Below are 21225 nucleotides of genomic sequence, written 5' to 3' on the forward strand. Positions count from 1 at the left end.
TTTAAGAGTAATTTTTAAAACTACAGTTAGATATTTCTAAAAATACCTGGCCTATTGCCTACAGCTTAAATATTTTCTTTTTTTTTTTGGTAGCTGGCTATGTGGGGATCCAAGCCCTCTAGAGCTTAAATATTTTCTTGGTGTAGAGATTTTTATTATAAATTAGATGGTTTTTTTTTTTTTTTGTAACAGGCAATCTAATCTTATTTTGTTCCTCTTATCATTTGTTTATTCATTGAGTAGGTGACTGGTATAGTGGTCCTGCAACTGAACTTGATACTGAACCTGATGAAGAATGGGTGAAAAATAGGAAAGATGAAAGTCGTGCTTTTCAGGAGTGGGATGAAGATGCGGACATAGACGAATCTGGTAAGCCATATTTGGAATTAAAATTATTACAGGGTTTTTAAATAATTGACATTATATTTGATAATTAAGTAATTATAATTATTAGGTGTTAAGATTTATGTATTTTGTGTATTTTCTAAAGATGTGTGCTTTTAAGCCTACTACTTAAAATTTAAAAGAATGATAAGCAGATTTAAAATTTATTGTTTAAATTGTTTGTTTAAGCATGTATAGAGCTGTTTCCTATTTGTTTTTATATTAAAATAAAAAATCAGAAAACGATACCTGTTTTCATCATGGAAATAATGTATGTTCATTATAGTGCTTTATAGTTTGCGATAGGTTTTTTAGGGCCATTTCAGTTGATCAGTTCAATAGCATTTATTGAGTTATCTGTGGCCCAGAGGAAGGAGCATGGCTGTCTATGTATTCATTTGTAAATAGTCACAATACTTGCTTCATAAGGTTGTTGTAGAGTTTAGAAGTAATATAGTCACATGTTCATAATGATGGTTAAGTCAACAACGGACTGCATATAAGATTATAATAGAGCTGAAAAATTCCTATCGCCTAGTGAATTTGCAGCCATAATAAGGTCATAGCGCAATGCATTATTCATGTATTTTTGGTAATACTGGTATGAACAAACCTACTGCACTGCTGTATTTTTACTGTACCTTTTCTATATTTAGATATGTTTAGGTACACAAATACTTATCATTTTGTTACAATTGCCTACAGTATTTAGTGTAGTAACATGCTATACAGGTTTGTAGCCTAGAAGCAATAGGCTAGACCTATTTTGTATGTATGTACAACAAAATCTAAAGACTCATTTCTTAGAATGTATCCCTGTTGTTAAATGACACATGACTTATACATGAAAATTCTTTGTAAATGGTAAGGGATTATGAATGAAAATTCTTTATAAATGGTAAGGGATTATAAAAACTAGTGTAGCCATTTATTAAGTACTGTGGGAGAGTTCAAGAATGAATAATACTTTATTCCCACCCTTAAAGAATTCACAAGTGGGGGAGAATTTAGACTACTTAATTCTTAATTTAAGGTACATATTAAAAAATGCTGTAATATAGGTGCAAAGAGTTGCTATGTGGGAGTATGGAGGAGGAAGACATAAATTCTGTCTTAGATAGTATTCTAGATAATAATTACTAAAAGAAGGTGAAAATAATGAAAAATCAGTAGATGAGACATTTTTCTGCTTGGTAAAAACTGAAACTGTAGGAAATTTTTATTTGTAAAGCTACCCACTTTAAGAAAGTAAGCTGGCCTGGCGAAAGAACTAAATACGTGGAAAGTAAGAACTATAAGTATAAAGATTATTATTTCAGGAGCTAAAGTAGTTTATTTTTATGAAACATAGATGCCACATTTTGGTATAGTTTTGAAAGTTTAGAATGTAGCTATGTAAGGAAGCGGTCTTCTCCAGTTAGATTTGGTGATATGCTAACCTATGGCAGGCACTGTTCAAGGTATGAGGGATATAATAGTGAACAAAATGGGAAAAATCTGGCCTTGTTGAGCTTAAAGTTTGGAGAGGGGAAGCAGACAATAAACACAGGTAGAGTATATACTATATTATGTATAATAGTGATAAATGTGGAGAAAAATAAAGAAAGGAAAGCATGCCAGGAAGATAGGAAAGAAGTTACAATTTAAAATAGGATGATTAAGGTCCCCTGACAAATTTGAGGAAAGCTTTGAAGGAGGTGAGGTTTTGGTTCAGATGTCACCTTAGGGAAGAGTTAATTTATCCTTTCTAGAAAATTAATTCGTAATAACCATGATAAGAATTTTGAAGGCTTTACCAAACTTAGTGTATTTATTTCAACTAAACTTTGGATCTGTTATCTACTTCAGTGCTTTTTCAGTTTAGCTATCTTTACTAGTCTGGTAGAGAACTTATTATTCTTCATATGATGTTTAACTTTTTTTTTAAAGATTTCACAGTAAACAGTACACATTTAGATAGGGAGGGCCACAGAAACAAAGGAATGGCTTGAGAATAAAATTATAGTAGAATAAATAGGGTTCACTAAAGTAGTTCTTATCCTTTATGTCTTACTTATATGTCTTGCTAAAGGAGGAATTTCAGACAATATCTATAAATATAGAACCATTAGTAACAAATTCAGTAATTATTCTTTCGACATATTCCTTTTGTCTGCTGCACCCAGTTATGTTTTAAATGAGACTTCCTTAACTTGTCCTGTTAAACTGTTTCACGTTTAGAGACATTTAGGTTAGGTCTTTAGGTAAGCATAATAATACAATCCTGAGAAAGATGATAAAATGATTAATTCATTCTTTTTAGTGTAGTTAATGTGTTTTTTTCCTTATATCAAATTGGAGTTTGTAGTTTTTCTTTTGTGGTGGTTGTTACAGTAGTGCATACTGTTGTAAACATCCAAGCTTTATAGAAGTTATTAAGTAAAACTCAAAGCCATTCTCATTTTTAACTTCTTAAAAATTCAAAGGCTCCTTGCCTTGCTTGTTTCATTATGATCAGGCTAATTTGGTTCAGTTTCAAATCTCTTCTAGTTCTGTGTCATTTTTATTTATATAGAATAACTGATGACACTTCTTATTATGGGTCATTTTTCTTTTGATATATATTCTGTTCTCTTGAAAAATTTTTACAATTCTCTCAGTATTCATTTTTTTTTCAAGATTTTTTTTCATTGCCTGAAAATGGAATTGTTTATATAAATGAGTTTAAGGATAAGTATTTCATATTTAGTGATTTGGTGAGTAGCCTAACTAAAGTTAGTGTATAAAGTTCTTAGACTTTCGAATTCATTTTACAGAGGAGTGTGCAGAAGAATCGATTGCTATCAGCATTGCACAAATGGAAAAACGTTTACTGCATGGCTTAATTCATAACGTTCTACCATATGTTGGTACTTCTGTAAAAACTTTAGTATTAGCATACAGCTCCGCAGTTTCCAGCAAAATGGTATGTATAAATTAGCACTGGTTTGGGTATTAAGAAAAACAGTAGTGATATAACATTGGTTTGCTTATTCTTGAGATTATTTAAGGCAAAAAACAATTATTGAGTACCTTCTTATGGGTAGGCATACATTGCTAGCTTTCACGTCATTTTATTTTGGTTCTCACAACAGTTTTTGTAGCATAGATATCATTGCCTACACATTAAGATAAGGAAACTGAGACTAGGAGAGGTAAAAACATTTTATTCAGTTTCACAGGTATTAAATGATGAAGCCCAATTTTATATGATTCTTTATAATATGTAAGGCATGGTAAGATGGGCAAGTGAGAGGAAATCACTCTTTTATAAAAGTGAACCTTGTGATTTCCTACATGAGAATTTCCTTGGGTATTCCTTAAAAATGTAAGTTTCCTGGGTCCAATCTCAGAACTACTAAAACAGTTAGGGATCTGAGCCCAGAATATATAATTTTAGTGCACTTATTCAAGTGATTTTTTTTTTCATGCACAAAAGTTTGAGAACCACTGGATTATATTTACTAATAGTTGTTTGTTGCATGTGTAACCAAAGTTCTACAGATCTTCACAGTGACTTTTTTCCCCCTTAGGTTAGGCAGATTTTAGAGCTTTGTCCTAACCTGGAGCATCTGGATCTTACCCAAACTGATATTTCAGATTCTGCATTTGACAGGTTAGTTTATATCTAAATATAATGCTTTATAACTTAATCAGAATTGTTCTGTAATTTCTCATTTGCAAAATCAGTTTAATCATACTATTATTTTTTTACTACCAGATCTCAGTCACATATGGCTGTAACTTAATATCACCCTCCATCCAGTTCTTGCCCTCTTGTCCATAGGTCCCAGTTGATGATACAAACTCCAGTCTGTATCATCTTGCCGTCTCTGTAATCTCGTACTGTGTCTAGGCCTTTGAGCCTTGCTGTGCAACCATATAGATTGGTATTACATATTTTTTAAAAGTTTTCAGTTTCACTTGGGCTTTAAGTGCCATTTGGCAAATCTCCTGCTTGCATTTTTTTTTAATTGAATATGCATATTGATGGCATACATAGCTTATTGTCACCACCTGTGCTCAATATGTGGTGGTCAGATCAATACTATTAGTTTGTCGTTACCACAAATTGTGATTATTCCCCATGTCAGTGCATCCCCCCCTTCCAGCAATTTTAGGTATGCTCTCTCCCTCTGCAAGTCCAACACTCCACTCTGGTCTTTCTTTCCTTCCTTCTTTCTTTCTTAGGTTGCCCTTATGAGTGAGGATATGCAGTATTTTTCTTTCTGTGCCTGGCTTATTTCACTTAACATAATAAGTGAAATAAGCTTATACATGTTGCTGTGAATAGCAGAATTTCATTGTTTTTTAAAGCAGAATAGTATTCCATGGTGTATATATTACCACATTTTCCTTATCCAGTCGTCCATTGATGGACATTATGTTGGTTCCATATCTTGGCTATTGTAAATAGAGCTGTGATGATCATGAGAGTGCAGGTAGCCCTTCGACATGATGATTTCCATTCCTTTGGGTATATACCCAGAAGTGGGATTACTGGATCATATGATAGCTCTATCTGTAGTTGTTTGAGAAACCTCCATACTGTTTTCCATAGTGGTTATACTAATTTACAATCCCACCAACATTGTAGGAGTGTTCCCTTCTCTCCACATCCTCTCCAGCATTTGTTATTCTCTGTCTTTTTGATTGTCAGACTAACTGGGGCGAGGCGATATCTCAGTGTGGTTTTAATTTGCATTTCCCTGGTGACTAGTGTTGTTGAGCATTTTTTTAAGTGCCTGTTGGCCATCTGTATGTCTTCCGTTGAAAAATATCTATTTTGCTCCTCTGCTCATTTTTTAATTGAGTTATTTGGGGTTTTTTTGTTGTTGTTGTTGTTGTTGTTGTTGTTGTTTTTGTAATGTGTAGTTGCTTGAATTCCTTGTATATTCTGGATATTAATCCTCTTTTGGATGTACAGTTAGCAGATATTTTCTCCAGTTCTATAGGTTGTCATTTCACTCTGTTGATTGTTTCCTTTGCTGTGTGAAAGCTTTTTAGTTTGATATAGTCCCATTTATCTATTTTTTCTTTTGTTGCTTGTGCTTTTGGACTCTTGTTCATAAAGTCTTTGCCCAGTCCTACTTCCTGAAGTGTTTCCCCTGTATTTTACCTCTTACATTTTTTATAGTTATTCTGAAACAGTACCATCTTCTTCAAGCTACACTCTTCATATATTTCTTTGGACACCATCAATTTTCACCTTATACTAGCGTACCCCCTCTTTCTTACCCTAGTAGCATTTCTATCAGCACCTTTTTTTCCTGTTTCGGAGGGAAAGATATACTCTTTTCTGGCTAAGGCTAATTGCACTTCCAATTCCTAATTTCTTCTGGATCTTCCTCCAGTAATTATTAGTTATTCTCTTTCTTTCATGTATATACAATCTGTCCTCTATTGGTAACTTTTAGGATAATAAACTTAGTCTCTCCTGTCCTTACCCATCTCTCATCCTACCCTTCTATTAGATTAGCAATACTCTTAGTTTCTAATTACTCTCATTATATTTTCGTATCCCTAACACCAAAAATAGTGCCTGACGATAGATATTCACTAAATGTTTGAGTGATTATATTTAAAATCTTTCTTCTAGTTTCCATCTACATACATATAGTCAAGTGCTTTTGAAGAATTTAACAATATCCATTAATAGTTTTGTTACCTCTTAATTATAGTTGGTCTTGGCTTGGTTGCTGCCAGAATCTTCGGCATCTTGATCTGTCTGGATGTGAGAAAATCACAGATGTGGCTCTAGAGAAGATTTCCAGAGCTCTTGGAATTCTGACATCTCATCAGAGTGGCTTTTTGAAAACTTCTGCGAGCAAAATTACTTCTACTACATGGAAAAATAAGGACATTCCCATGCAGTCTGCCAAGCAATATGCCTGTTTGCACAATTTGACTAACAAGGGCATTGAAGAAGAAATAGATAATGAACACCCATGGACTAAGCCTGTTTCTTCTGAAAATTTCACTTCTCCTTATGTGTGGATGTTAGATGCTGAAGATTTGGCAGATATTGAAGATGCTGTAGAATGGAGACATAGAAATGTTGAAAGTCTTTGTGTAATGGAAACAGCATCCAACTTTAGTTGTTCCACTTCTGGTTGTTACAGTAAGGATATTGTTGGACTAAGGACTAGCGTTTGTTGGCAGCAGCATTGTGCTTCTCCAGCCTTTGCGTATTGTGGTCATTCATTTTGTTGTACAGGAACAGCTCTAAGAACTATGTCAACACTCCCGGAGTCCTCTACGGTGTGTAGAAAAGCATCAAGGACTAGATTGCCTGGGGGAAAAGACTTAATTTACTTTGGGAGTGAAAAATGTGATCAAGAGACTGGACGTGTACTTCTGTTTCTCAGTCTGTCTGGATGTTATCAGATTACAGACCATGGCCTCAGGTGAGTAATAAGTTCCAGGGTGTTAGGAAATGGATGTGTTCTCATTCTCAGATGAAATATAAAAATTTTGATTTAAGTCACGCCTTTTAGTTGATTTATTTAAGCAAAATGGTTAAGCAAGATCTGTCCTACTTCGTAGTGTTAGAACAATATTACATCTGATATCAGCTGAAGTTTCACTTCAGTCAGTTCAAATCCATTGATATGTGGAAGAACATGAATTTGAAAGTATAATACATGTTTAGTAAATGGCTACATCACATTTTTCAAGGTACTTTAGTGGATGAACAAAATACAATTTTTACCCTCAAGGACATGTAACAGAGAAAATATGTATACCATATTCTGTTGCTGTGTATTCTTTGTGTATGTTGTGGTTTTATGTTGAGGATTCTGGAAAACACAGAATGTCCACAGAAGTAATTTAGTGCAGTTATGCAGCCATTAAGTGTTTACAGAAACCAAAGCACTGATGAGCTAGAGTTTACATTAATTGTTTAGCTAGAGTTTAGAATTCTTGGTCTTTGATTGTGATCTTCTGTTGCTTTCTTAGGTCATAAAGAGAACATGTGGGAGAAGTTCTACATTTTATTTTCTTTTGTAAGCATGATCTTCAGCAGATTGAACTTTTTTTTTCTTAGAGAAAAGGAGAGGTGAAGGTGAAACATTCATTAGCATAGAAAGTTGGCTCTTCTTAACAGCTAGGTTCTACTATATGTTTTTAGGACCCACTTGGAGCTCTGTTAGGTTGTGAGTACTCTTATGCATAATGTTGGAGAGAATACCATGGTTCAGTGACTTGAGGCCAGGAAAGCTTGTTGTAGATTGATACTGTATTTTTCTGTATAAGTGGCTTTATGCAAAAATAGTTAACTTCATAATCGGGAGACTTATTTAAGACGAATACTTGTAAAGTATCTAACAGTGATACAGAATAGTTTTTCAGTAAGTGGTAGCTGCTGTGCAATTGTTTGCTTATCTTTGATATGAGCTTTTGGAAATTGATTACAGGCATAACTTATTTTATTGCACTTTGCTTCATTGAATTTTGCAGCTATTGCATTTTTTACAAATTGAAGGTTTGTGGCAACCTTGCATCTCCCAAGTCTGTTGGTACCATTTTCCAGCAGCATGTGCTCATTTCATGTCTGTCACATTTTGGTAATTCTCACAATATTTCAAACTTTTTCATTTATTGTTATGTTTGTTGAGATGATCATTGATTTTTTTTTTTTGTCTTTTTCTGTGTCCGGCAACGGATCGCAACCCTCAGTGTCGCCCCCGTACCGGACCGGGACCGGCAACGGGATCGCAACCCTCGGTGTTGCCCCCGCGCCTCGCTCAGCCAGTGAGCGGGAACCGGTCTGCATGTGGGATCTGAACCCTCGGCGGGAGCGCCGCCACGCTTCCCAAGCGGCACACTAGCGCAGTGCGCCACTGGGCCGGCCCTGATCATTGATTTTTGATGTTACTATTGTAATTGTTTTAGGGTGCCGCAGACTATCCCCATATAAGATGACAAATTTAATTAATAAATGTTGTGTGCGTTCTGACTGTCTGGCAATTCTCCTGTCTCTCTCCGTCTCCTTAGGCCTCCCAATTCCCTGAGACACAACAATATTGAAATTAGGCCAATTAATAACCCACAATGGCCTCTTAAGTATTCAAGTGAAAGAGAGAGTCACACATCTCTCATTTTAAATCAAAAACAAGAAATGATGAAGCTTAGTTAGGAAAGAGTATTCAAGTGAAAGAGAGAGTCACACATCTCTCATTTTAAAATCAAAAACTAGAAATGATGAAGCTTAGTTAGGAAAGCATGTTAAAAACTGAGAAGGGCCAAAAGCTCGGCCTCTTGTGCCAAACAGCCATGTTGTGAATGCAAAGCAAAAGTTCTTGAAGGAAATTAAAAATGCTACTCCAGTGAACACATGAATGAGAAGAGCGAAACAACCTTATTGCTGATATGGAGAAAGTTTCAGTGATGTGGATTGAAGATCACACCAGCCACAAGCCAAAGCCTAATCCAGAGCAGGGCCCTAATTCTCTTCAATTCTGTGAAGGCTGAGAGAGGTGAGGAAGCTGCAGAAGAAAAGTCAGAAGCTTGCAGAGGTTGGTTTTGGAGGTTTAAGGAAAGAAGCCATCTTGATAACATAAAAGTACAAGATGAAGCAGCAGGTACTGATGTAGAGGCTGCAGCAAGTTATACAGAAAATCTAGAAAATTATCTAAGATAATTATGAAGGTGGCTACACAAAACAACAGATTTCCCGTGTAGATGAAACAGCTTTATATTGGAAGAAGATGCTTTCTAGGACTTTCATAGCTAGAAAGGAAAAGTCAATGCCTGGCTTCAGAGGACAGGCTGACTGTCTTGTTAGGTTAAGGGCTAATGCAGCTGGTGACTTTAAATTGAAGCCAGTACTCATTTTCCATTTTGAAAATCCTAAGGCCCTTATGCTCAATTATGCTGAATCTACTCTGCCTGTGCTGTATAAATGAAGTAACAAAGCCTGGATTGACAGCATGTCTGTTTACAGCATGGCTTACTGAATATTTTAAGCCCACCGTTGAGACCTACTCAGAAAAAAAGGGTTTGCTTTCAAAATATGTCTGTTCATTTACAGTGCATCTAGTCACCGAAGAGCTCTGATGGAGATGGATAAGGAGATTAATGTTTTCATGCCTGCTAACACCACATCTATTCTGCAACCCATGAATCAAGGAGTAATTTTGACTTTCAAGTCTCATTATTTATGAAATATATTTTATAAGGCTGTAGCTGCTATAGATAGTGATTCCTCTGATGGATCTGGGCAGAGAAAATTGAAAACCTTCTGGAAAGGATTCACCATTCTAGATGCCACTAAGAACATTTATGATTCGTGGGAGGAGGTCAAAATATCAACATTAACAGGAGTTTGGAAGAAGTTGATTTCAGCTCTCAAGGATGACTTGGAGGAGTTGAATACTTAAGTGGAAGAAGTAACTGCAGATGTGGTAGAAAGAGCAAGAGAACTAAAATTAGAAGTGGAGCCTGAAGATGTGACTGAATTGCTGCCATCTCATGATGGTTTCTTCAGATGGAATCTCCTCCTTTCTTTGGAAAGAAGCATCTTTTGAGTAGAGATGGGAATGAAGTTAGTGCACTTTGTGTGTATTTCCTTTGAAAGAGACTAAGGAAATAGAAAATATAAATTTAAGTTTTAGAAGCAACTCTTTGTGTTTATTATATCTGTTTAATAAGTGTTTCGGTCAACCAATTACAGTAATAAGAACAACTGGTTTCAGTAGGTTTGAGAATGAAGACAACTAATGCAAGCATACAACTCATGGGAACAGAAGAGTTCAGGTATACTAGCTGGGAGCCTTCAGTGTATCCTTCTGCATTAGTGATTATGTTTTATTCAGGGATGGGTAACATGAGTTTTGGCAAGTTGGTTATGAAGGGCTTGTTTGTAAAAATTTAGGTTGATAATCAAGGTTTTAAACTAGATTGAAGCCACAGATAGTGTCGTGTGTATGATCCTAATAGAACATTTTCTGGTTTTCCTAGAATTAAATAAATAAATATTGGCTGCTGTTGATTAAAAATAGCTTATCTAAACTTTTTTTAAATTTCAACATTTACTTGTACATATTTGCAGGATACAGTGTGTTGTTTTAATACATGCATATATTGCACAGTGATTCATTTAGGGTAGATAGCATAGTTTTGTACCTGTTAGTCTACCACTTCTCCTTTCCCCCACCTCCACCCCTCCTGGCCTCTAGTAACCATTATTCTACTCTCTGCTTCCATGAGAACCACTTTTTTTAGATTCCACGTATGAGTGGAGTCATGAGGTATTTGCTTTTCTGTGCCTGACTTTCACTACATGATTGTTTCCAGTTCCGTCAATGTTGCAGCAAATGATAAGATGTCGTTTCATTTTATAACTGAATAGTTTTCCATGGTGTGTATATATATATATTTTTTTTATATATATGTATATTTTATCTATTCATCCATTGATGGGCATTTAGGTTGATTCCATCTCATGGCTATTGTGAATAGCATTTCCATGAACATGTGCGTGCAGATGTTTAAATAATAATGATTTCATTTCCTTTGGGAATATACCTAGTAGTGGGAGATAGCTGGGTCCTAAGGTAGATCTATTTCAGTTCTCTGAGGAACCTCCGTACTGTATTCCACAATGCTGTACCAATGTACTTTCTTACCAACAGGGTAGGAGGGTTCCCTTTTCTCTGCATCCTTCCCAGCATTTATTATTTTCTGTCTTGTTATGATAGCCATTCTAATTGGGGTGAGATGCTACCTCATTGTGGTTTTAATTTGCATTTCCCTGATGACTAGTGATTTTGAGCATTTTTTTTTCATGTGCTTGTTGCCATTTGTATGTCTTCTTTTGAGAAATGACTGTTCAGGTCCTTTGTTCATTTATTAATTGGGTTATTTGTATTTTTGCTGTTGAGTCATTTGGGTTCCTTATATATCATGGTGGTTAGTCCCTTGTCTGATGTGTAGGTTGCAAACACTTTCTGCAGTTCTGTAGGTTGTCTCTCCACTTTGTTGATAGTGTGCCTTGCTGTGCAGAAGCTTTTCAGTTTGATGTAGTCCCATTTGTGTATTTTTGCTTTAGTTGCCTGTGCCTTTGTAGTCTCACTCAAAAAGCACTGCCCATTCCCATTTCTTGTAGCTTTTCCCTTTATTTTCTTCTGGTAGTTTCATAGTTTTGGGTCTTAAACTTAGGTCTTTAATCCATTTTGACTTGATTTTTGTTTATGGTGAAAGATACGGGTCTAGTTTCAATTTTCTGCATGTGGATATCTGTTTTTCCCAGCATCGTTTATTGAAGAGGCTGTGCTTACCCCACTGTATATTCTTGGCACCTTTGTTGAAAATCAGTTGGTTATAAGTGTGTGGGTTTATTTCTGGACTCTCTGTTCTGTTACATTGTTCTGTTTGTCTCTCTTTATGCCAGTACCATGCTGCTTTGGTTACGATAGCTTTATAGCATATTTTGAAGTCTGGAAGTGTGATGCCTCCAACTTTGTTCTTTTTGTTCATGATTGCTTTAGCTATCTTGGGTTGGAATATGGGTTATCTTTCCATTTATTTGTGTCCTCTTCATTGTTTTTCAGCAGTGTTTTATAATTTTCAGTGTAGAGGTCTTTCACTTCTTTGGTTAAATTTATTCCTAGGTATTTTATTTTTTTTGGTAGCTATTGTGAATGAGATTACATTCTTGATTTTTTTCTTCTGCTATTTCATTATTAGCATTTAGGAAGACTCTTGATTTTTGTGTGTTGATTTTGTATGTTGCCACTATAGTGAATTCACTTATAAGTTCTAGCAATTTTATTTGGTGGAGTCTTTAGGGTTTTTTACACACACACACATACACACACACACACACGACCCTGTCATCTACAAAAAAAAGAGCTTGACTTCCTCCTTTTCCAATGTGGATGCCCTTTATTTCTTTCTCTTGCCTTATTGCACTGGCTAGAACTTCCAGTACTGTGTTGAATAAGAGTGGGAAAAGTGGGCATCCTTGTCTTGTTCCATGTCTTAGAGGAAAAGCCTCCAATTTTTGTCCATTCAGTATGGTATTGGTTCTGGCTTTGTCATGTATGGCCTTTGTTGTGTTGACGCACATTCCTTCTATACCTAATTTGTTGATTGTTTTTATCATAAAGGGGTATTGGATTTTATCAAAAGCTTTTTCTGCATCTCTTGAAATGATCACATGGTTTTTGTCCTTCATTCTGTTGATGGGATGTATCATGTTTATTGATTTGTGTATGTTGAGCCATCCTTGCATCCTTGGGATGAATCCCAGTTGGTCATGCTAAATGATCTTCTTAATGTGTTGTTGGATTCTGTTTGCTAGTATTTTATTGAAGATCTTCACATCTGTGTTCATTAGGGATGTTGGTCCATAGTTTTTTCTGTTGTATCTTTTTCTGGTTTCGGTATAAGGTTAATGTGGGCCTTGTAGAATGAGTTTGGAAGTATTCCCTACTCTTCTATTTTTCGGAAGAGTTTGAGAAGAATTGGTTTTAGTTCTTCATTAAATGTTTGGTAGAATTTATCAGTAAAGCCATCTGGTCCTCGGGTTTTCTTTATTGGGAGATTTTTTATTACTGCTTCAATCTCATTGCTTTTTATTGGTCTGTTTAGGTTTTCTATTTCTTGCAATTCAACCTTGGTAAGTGTATGTGTCCAGGAATTTATCCATTTCTTCTAGGTTTTCCAGTTGGCTTGCATATTGCTGTTCATAGTAATCTCTTATGATTTTTTGTATTTCTGTGGTATCAGTTGTAATGTCTCCTTTTTCATTTTTGATTTTATTTATTTGAGTCTTCTCTCTTTTTTCTTCATTAGTCTAGCTAATGGTTTATCAATGTTATCTTTTCAAAGAACCAGCTTTTTGTTTCATTGATTTTTTTGTGTGTGTATGTGTTGTTTTTTAATCTCTAATTCATTTATTTATGCTCTAATCTTTGTTATTTCTCTCTTTCTACTGATTTTGGGTGTGGTTTGTTCTTGTTTTTCTAGTTCCTTGAGGTGTAATGTTAGGTTGTTTACTTGAAGTCTTTCTTTTTTTTAAATATAGGCATTTTTTGCTTTAAATTTCCCTCTTTGACTGCTTTTGCTGTATCCTGTAGATCCTGGTATGTTGTGTTTTTATTTTCATTTGTCAGCAGGAATTTTTAAATTTCCTTTTGATTTCTTCTTCAACCCATTCATTGTTTAGGAGCATGTTATTTAATTTCCATGTATTTGTATGGTTTCCAGTGTCCCTTTTGTTGTTGATTTTTAGTTTTATTTCATTGTGGTCAGATAAGGTAGTTGATATGATTTAAGTTATTAAAAATTTGTTTAGACTTTTTTTGACATGTGGTCTATTCTAGACCATGGACCCTTCCATGTGCTGTTGAGAAGAATATGTGTTCTGTAGCTGTTGGATAAAATGTTCTCTATATGTCTGTTAAGTCCCATTGGCCTAGAGATTAATTCTAATATCTCCTTCTTAATTTTCTGTATGGATGATCTGTCCTTTGATGTAAGTGGGTTGTTAAAGTCTCCACCTATTATTGAGTTGGAGTCTGTTTCTCACATTAGATCTAATAGTAATTGCTTGATGTAACTGGGTTCTCTCCAGTTGGGTGTGTATATATTTAGAATTGTAATATCCTGTTATTGAATTGATCCCCTTATCATTATATAATAACCTTCTTTATCGTTTTTTTTTTTTTTTTTTACTTTCCTTGGCTTGAAATCTATTTTATATGAGTATAGCTATACCTGCTCTTTTTTGGTTTCCATTTGTATGAAATACTTTTTTTCATCCCTTCACTTACAGATGATATGTGTCTTTATAGGTGAAGTGAGTTTCCTGTAGAGAGCATGTTGTTGATTCTTGTTCTATAATCCATTGAGCTACTCTGTGTCTTTCAGTTGAGGCATTTAGTCCATTTAGAGTTGTTATTGATATTTAGGGACTTGTTACTGCTATTTTGTTCCTTTTTTCTGGTTGTTTTGTTGATCCTTCTTTCCTTTTTTCCAATCTTACTATCTTCCTTTCTGATTGGATAGTTTTCTCTGGCAGATTTTGATTTCTTGCTATTCTGTCAATTTTTGTTTCATGTATGAGGATACTTCAAAAAGTTTGTTGAAAAATGGAATTGAAAGATATTATGAATCTTTCCATGAATGTTTTGAAGTACCCTTGTACTTTGGGGCTCTGTTGTTAGGTGCAGGTGTGTTTATAATTGTGTTATTTTCTTGGTGGATGGAACCTTTTATTAATACATAATGTTTTCTCTTTTGTTTTGTAACCTTTTTTGGCTTAAAGTCTTATTTTTGTCTGACAATAATATAGCCATCCTGGCTGTCTTTTGGTTACCTTTTTTATGGAATTACTTGATAAGGAAGGATTTACTTCTGCCAGGTAATTTAATGTTGATTTTTCTAAAAATAGTAATAATATGGAGTTTATAACTTATGTAGAAGTAAAACATATAGCAAAAATAGCATAAAGAATGGGAGGGGGGACAGGGGCTTTACTGTTTTAAAATTCTTACAATATGTATGAATGATATAGTATAATTTTAAGGTAGAAAGTGATGTTAAAGAGGTAATCGAGGAAACAAGGAACCAAAAAACATATAAGATGGGGAAAAAAATTCTGCTTTTGTTTTACTTCTTTAAAGAGTGCCTCTTTTGGATTACTCCCTGGTTTGTGCTATTCCTATAACTAGTACACATTTTCTATAACTGTTTCTAATTATTGCACACATTATTAATAATTTGTTGAATGTTTCCTTCCCTGGTTTAGGGCAGAACCTTTATGCTATTCATTTTGTATGTTACTGTTTAGGCTTGTACCTGGCATACTTGGGCACTGGTGATGTGACTTAGACTACAGTGATTTTTCTAGAATGCGTTTCTTACTACTTGTTATTACTCTTCTATGTAAACCTTTCAGTGAGTCCCACTGCCTGTTGATTAAAACCAAATTCTTGGCCTTTGTTTACTTCTGTAATTTGTCTGATTACCTTCTTAGATACCTTGCTCTTTACTTCCTCCCATCTTCACCCTTGCCAAAAAAGACAATGAAAGGATAAACATAACACACACACACACACACACACACACACACACACAATATCTCTAGCCATACTTATTTTCTCTTCCTCTGAGGTACCGTGTTTCTCTTGCTTTAGTCATTGTGTTTGCTCTCTCTGTAATGTATCATTGTTGGCTAACTTCTGTTCATCATTTCTGTCACACATCTTAGATATCATTTATGGGAAACGTTTTCTGACCTCTCAAGGCCCTTCTGCATATTCACAGGAGAGCATATGCATCATGTGGTATTATAATTGTTTGTTTACTTTTGGACTTGTTTAATTACCCACTAAGTTCAGTAAGGCCAGTGACTGTGCAAATGTTTTACTCAAGCGTACTTGTGATATGTGAAGTTTTATATTTTGTGCACTTTGTCCTATGTGCTAAAAAAATTTTAAGTTTTAGAACATGAAGCAGTCTTTGCATTGAGACACTTTCTGAGATCTTTTAGACCACTTTAAAAAATTTGTACATTTTATTTTTTATTATGAGCTATTCAACTTCATAGGAAAAAGAGAATTAAACTTTAAAGCCTGTACTGTGTTCCTTTAAAGACTACTGTCTGTGTGGCCCAGTCAAGCCATGGAGGTTCTGTGGTTTTGTTTTTGGTGGTTGGCCAATAAGTGGATCTGAACCTTTGACCTTGGTGTTATCAACACCGTGCTTTGACTGACCGAGCTAACCGGCCAGCCCACAGGGGTTCTGAACTGTTGCTGTTGTTAACTGAAAGTCTGTAAGGATGAAGGAAACCTATGATTTGAAAAATAAAAAAAAGAAAATGTGGGTGGAAAAGTATGCATTTAAATTTCTCGTAGGGTTTAGCTTCTTTATAAGCTGTTTTTAATAGATCAATTTCCTCTTTCAATTATGTAGTTACAAAATTTTAGAATGTACCCTCCCAGTCTTTACCATTCAGTATCCTCACTGAATACATCTACCAATAATATTTCCATAGTTCTTTCTAATCTCACTTAAGTTTAGATACTTTTTGTTTAGCATTATTTTCTAATTTCCATGTGTCTGCATAATTATATTAATTTTTAAAATAAATTTATTGCATTGTTAATTTCTTGACATCCCTTTTCTTTTTCCACTTTTCCCAGTTTTTGCTGTTGTAATACTCTTTAATCATCATTGTACAGAAAATTGTTGTTCTTACTTTTATTCTTGATATTTTTTTAGCTCTACCATTGTCATTTTAGCTACCTTCTCATTTTACCCTATTTCTACAAAAGTTGTTTTTATTCTAGGGTTTGCCATTGGATTTTCTTTTTTATTAAAATTCAAATACCAGAAAATGCACCCCTTTTTTATGTGTACAATTCAGTAATTTTTGGTATATTTACCAAGTTGTGCAACTGTCACCACTATCTAATCCAGAAACATTTTCATCATCCCCAAAAGAAATTCTCTGTTTGCTTTTACCCACAGCCCCTGGCAACCTCTAATCTACTTTCTGTTTCTGTGGATTTACCTATTATGGAGTAATAAAATTCATGGAATCATACAATATGTGGCCTTTTGTGTTTGGCTTTTTGCACTTGAAAACATAATGTTTTCAAGGTTCCTGCATGTCATAGCATGTGTCAGTACTTTTTGTCTGCATAATATTTAATTGTGTGGCTATTCCATATTTTGTTTATCCATTCATCAATTACTGGATATTTGGGTTGATTCCATTTCTTGGCTATTATGAATAATGCTGCTATGAACATTTGTATGGAAGTTTTTGTGTGAACATATATTTTCAGTTGTTTTGGGTATATACCTAGGAGAGGCATTGCTGGGTCATATGCTAATTCTATCTGTAATTTTTTAAGGCACTGCCAAACTGGTCATTAGGTTTAAAACATCAGTAATTTTCTTGACGATATTTATATACTTAGGTAGTTTAGTAGGAGAATGAACATTTTAACTCCAGGGTTTAAAACTTCCTTCCTCTAAGAATTGAGTTATTGTAATGTTCTTATAAAGAAAGCTTCATAAACTTCTTTGTTTTTTAGGAAAAATGTAGAAAGTTTTTCTGAACTAAATGTATTCATGCCTAAGGATGAGGTTTGTTATCAGTGCTTTACAGAAATTCTTAAGCTTTCTCTGTATCAAATTGAAAAGTATGTAAAATATTGGTCCAGTGGATAATAGTTATAGATTAATATATTCTAATTGTCAAATTATTTATTTTACAGGGTTTTGACTCTGGGAGGAGGGCTGCCTTATTTGGAGCACCTTAATCTCTCTGGTTGTCTTACTGTAACTGGTGCAGGCCTGCAGGATTTGGTTTCAGCATGTCCTTCTCTAAATGATGAATACTTTTACTACTGTGACAACATTAACGGTAATGCCTTTTAACAATGAGATAATTTTGAAGGAATTGATATTTTAAATTTTAGCAGTTCTAACAATTTTTATAGTTTCTATTTAATTTTCTAGACTTCAAATTACCAAATTTCTTACTTTCAGATTTAGTCCTTTAAAATTGATAAAATTTAAAAATCACATGTTTTTATTAACATCTCAGAAGGCAAGTTTTTCTTATGGATATGTATTTCAGATATGTATTCTGCCATATTTTTGAGGCATGTAATAGTTTAATCATTCAAAAGTGGCAACTTATTTTATAGAAATACTAAAATTCTTATAAAATTATGGGGTATTCCTCTAAAATGTTGTAGCACTCATTAACTATTTAGAGATGTTGATTTTCTAGCTATACTGATTTCTTAGGGCTGATAGACTCATTTGTCTTGTAGGATGACTTTGTCAAATGCAGTAGGAAAAGGAGGACTTTGGTAATGTGAACTCCTCAGAGATTCTGGGTCTGGTTCCAAATAAATCTCACTGAAGACTGAAGAGGGGATGGATAGTGTGTGCTATTGAGAAGGGGCTGAGATGCTCTAGATATGACTGAAATTCCTAAGTACTTTAGAAATTTCTAAATGTACTTTTAAAAATCATCAGATAAATATTTCTTTCTTTCTTTTTTTTTTTTTTGAATTTTGGTTTTGTTTTTTAAGCCTATTCTGTCCTACAATGAGCCTGTTGAATGATAGTCACTGGTAGAGACTAAATTTCCCAGAAACATAAAAAGCTGCTCCTTCTGTACTTGTAAATGGGAAAAAATTTACATGGCTAAAATTCTACTATGTACCTGTCTTTTTATAACATATATTGTTTTCTTTGAGAGCCAAATTTGTCTTAATATTACAGGAAGATCAACTGAGTTTTTTCAGGCAGGACGGTTGACAGGAGCCAGGAAAACTAGAGGGAGTTTTGACATACAAAGAGGTGGAAAAGTTAGCAAATCTATTATTTCTGGGAGATTGGATTTTCCTTAAAATATATACAAGGAGACAGGAGATCACAGATCTCTTATTTCTGGAGTGGCATTATTATGTAGGAGGTGAACTCCCATGTTCTTGATATGTCACCACTAATTTGGGGCATTTCTTTGTTCTCTGTTGCCTCCATTGTATAATCAAGGAATGGGGAAAATCATTGTCATTTTAGTTGCAGCCTGCTAAGCCTATAAAAGCAAACTGTGATTGCTGTAATGAAGCAGTTACTTTCATGGATGCAGTGGGTTTGACAAGAAAGATTTTTTGTTTTAGCATAACGTTATGTCTTTGTGGGTTTGGTGTTGTACTTCCTAAGGTTTATAGGACATATTGAGAGTAATCAATAAGCAATTATTTTTATAAGAAAAAAGTTTATTTGTATGTTGCACTCAAATTGTCTACATTGATTAGAGCATAGATTTTGCTTGGGAATAAATCTTACAACCTAATTTATTATATTTATTTTTGGGTATATAGATATTATTGGGTGGGTGGGTTATATTTCATTTTTATGGTCTGTGTACTTGAGTTTTTTTTTTTTAACTTCTTGAAATAATTTAGATGATGCGATAACATTTAAATTGTTAAAAATCTTTTGCACTTTGTCAGTATTCTTTTTATCTTAACTGGTTTCAAATATCCAGATTAAAGTGTTCCTAAGAAGCTGTTATATTCCTTTTGTTGAATGTAAGATTTTTTTCCATAAATGATTGGTAATTTTCAACAAATGAATTATAATGAAGATATCTGAATGAAAGATTTTAAAAGAAATTGCAGTGCTTGTATAATACACTATTAAGTCTCCTTTTATAGCTTGTTGAAGTGCATGATTTGGGGGAAATGGAAACTAGTTATCCTTAAAGCAGTGCTCTGATGTAATCTTTTCCTCAGAAAGACATATAGACAACCTAGCAAGTGTTAGAATAAAGTTGAATTGTATCTAGTTTGCAAGATGACACTATTGATCCTGTATCTTTGAAAACAACTCAGCTTGTGTAGTAAATATTTAGTGAATGCTTACGGGCCCCTTTTTTATTATTATTTTTATTATTTCTGAATGTAGTCAGTATGTTTTTTTTTTTTTTTTCCTTTTTGTCTTTTTTCGTGTCCGGCAACGGATCGCAACCCTCAGTGTTGCGCCCGTACCGGGACCGGCAACGGGATCGCAACCCTCGGTGTTGCTCCCACACCTCGCTCAGCCAGTGAGTGGGAACTGGTCTGTACGTGGGATCCGAACCCTCGGCGGGAGCGCCACTGCTACAGTGCGCCACTGGGCCGGCCCAGTATGTTTTAATACATGGTTTTAGAGTAATGAGGAAGCATATTTAGGTGACATTATACTTTAAATATTTGAGAATAACATTTAACTGAAAATGTATTTTGCTAAAAGAAAGTCTACATAGTTAACTGGAAGGTTACTAACTATAAGAAGTAAATTCAAGTAATTAGTCATTATCTAAATAATAAGTGATAAGTAAGACAGAATTGTCTGTTTCCCAAGCACTAGCAGAGATTTTGGAGAAGATAAGTTAGTAATCAGGTATTCAAACAATAACTACCTGAGCAAGATACTGTACTAAGCATTGATGTAACATGCAAATTTTGATTCTTCTTAATGATTCTTCATGACTTTCAAATTAGTTATTTTATAAGAACTTGAATATAGAAGAAGTCTTCTTAGCCATAACGTGTAAAAAATTCTTCATCATTTAAGAAGTGTTAAATGGAGTGGCATAGTTTTAGACCTCTGAAGAACATTTGAACAATGATAGCAAATAAACTTTTTTGTATTGATTTGTATTTCAATTTATGTGTAATTTATGAATTAAGATAGATTAGTTCATAGTTCTGGAGGTGATACAGTCTCAGATGATTTGCTGTTTTTTGTTTTTAATTTAAGTTAAAGAGGAATTAAAGGTAAGTGAAGGTAAGTGCAGATATTCAGCATAAGTAATATGCTTAAAACCCAGGAAAAACGAGTCATTTAATAATAAAAATTTGAGGAAGTAATAGCTAACTTTATAGTTTTTTATCTAAATTTAAAAATTCTTTCTTAACAAAATGTATCCTCTACTACACATTTAAAGATTATTTAATGATTATGCAATTTTATTTTTCTGTGTTATTTATTATTCTTTCATGTAATTTAGCCCTAATATACTATAAACATTTGGGTTCTCTGTTCTACATTGAGATAGAAATTTGCTGGTAATAAGTCAGATATTTAAGATGGATCAGAAGTCCAGCATGAGGAAGTAGCTGCTTGAGCTAAAGCTGACCAAAGTCTGATGTTTATCTTTTGAATTATCAGGGTCTATTGGAGCACAGTTGTTTGCTTGAGATACTTGGCAACCTAATGTATCTTAGATTTCTTTCTGATGCTCTTTTTTTGTTTTAATTTAGTCTTTCAAAACAGTCCTTCTGTGATGCTTAAGGG

The 21225-nt window shown here is 34.2% G+C and overlaps 1 protein-coding gene across 1 annotated transcript in view; it reads left to right on the forward strand.

Annotated features, from left to right (window-relative positions):
• FBXL5 (F-box and leucine-rich repeat protein 5) overlaps nt 1-21225 on the forward strand; it is a 42223-nt gene that overhangs the window by 16141 nt on the left and 4857 nt on the right. Inside the window, exons 5-9 of the mRNA XM_008590981.1 lie at nt 244-369; nt 3180-3328; nt 3936-4018; nt 6084-6809; nt 17640-17788. Coding sequence (XP_008589203.1) covers nt 244-369; nt 3180-3328; nt 3936-4018; nt 6084-6809; nt 17640-17788 — 1233 coding nt within the window. The remainder of the gene's footprint in view (nt 1-243; nt 370-3179; nt 3329-3935; nt 4019-6083; nt 6810-17639; nt 17789-21225) is intronic.

The sequence above is a fragment of the Galeopterus variegatus genome, unplaced genomic scaffold (genome assembly GCF_000696425.1).
Source record: "Galeopterus variegatus unplaced genomic scaffold, G_variegatus-3.0.2 Scaffold6528, whole genome shotgun sequence".
In the NCBI taxonomy this organism is placed as follows: domain Eukaryota; kingdom Metazoa; phylum Chordata; class Mammalia; order Dermoptera; family Cynocephalidae; genus Galeopterus; species Galeopterus variegatus.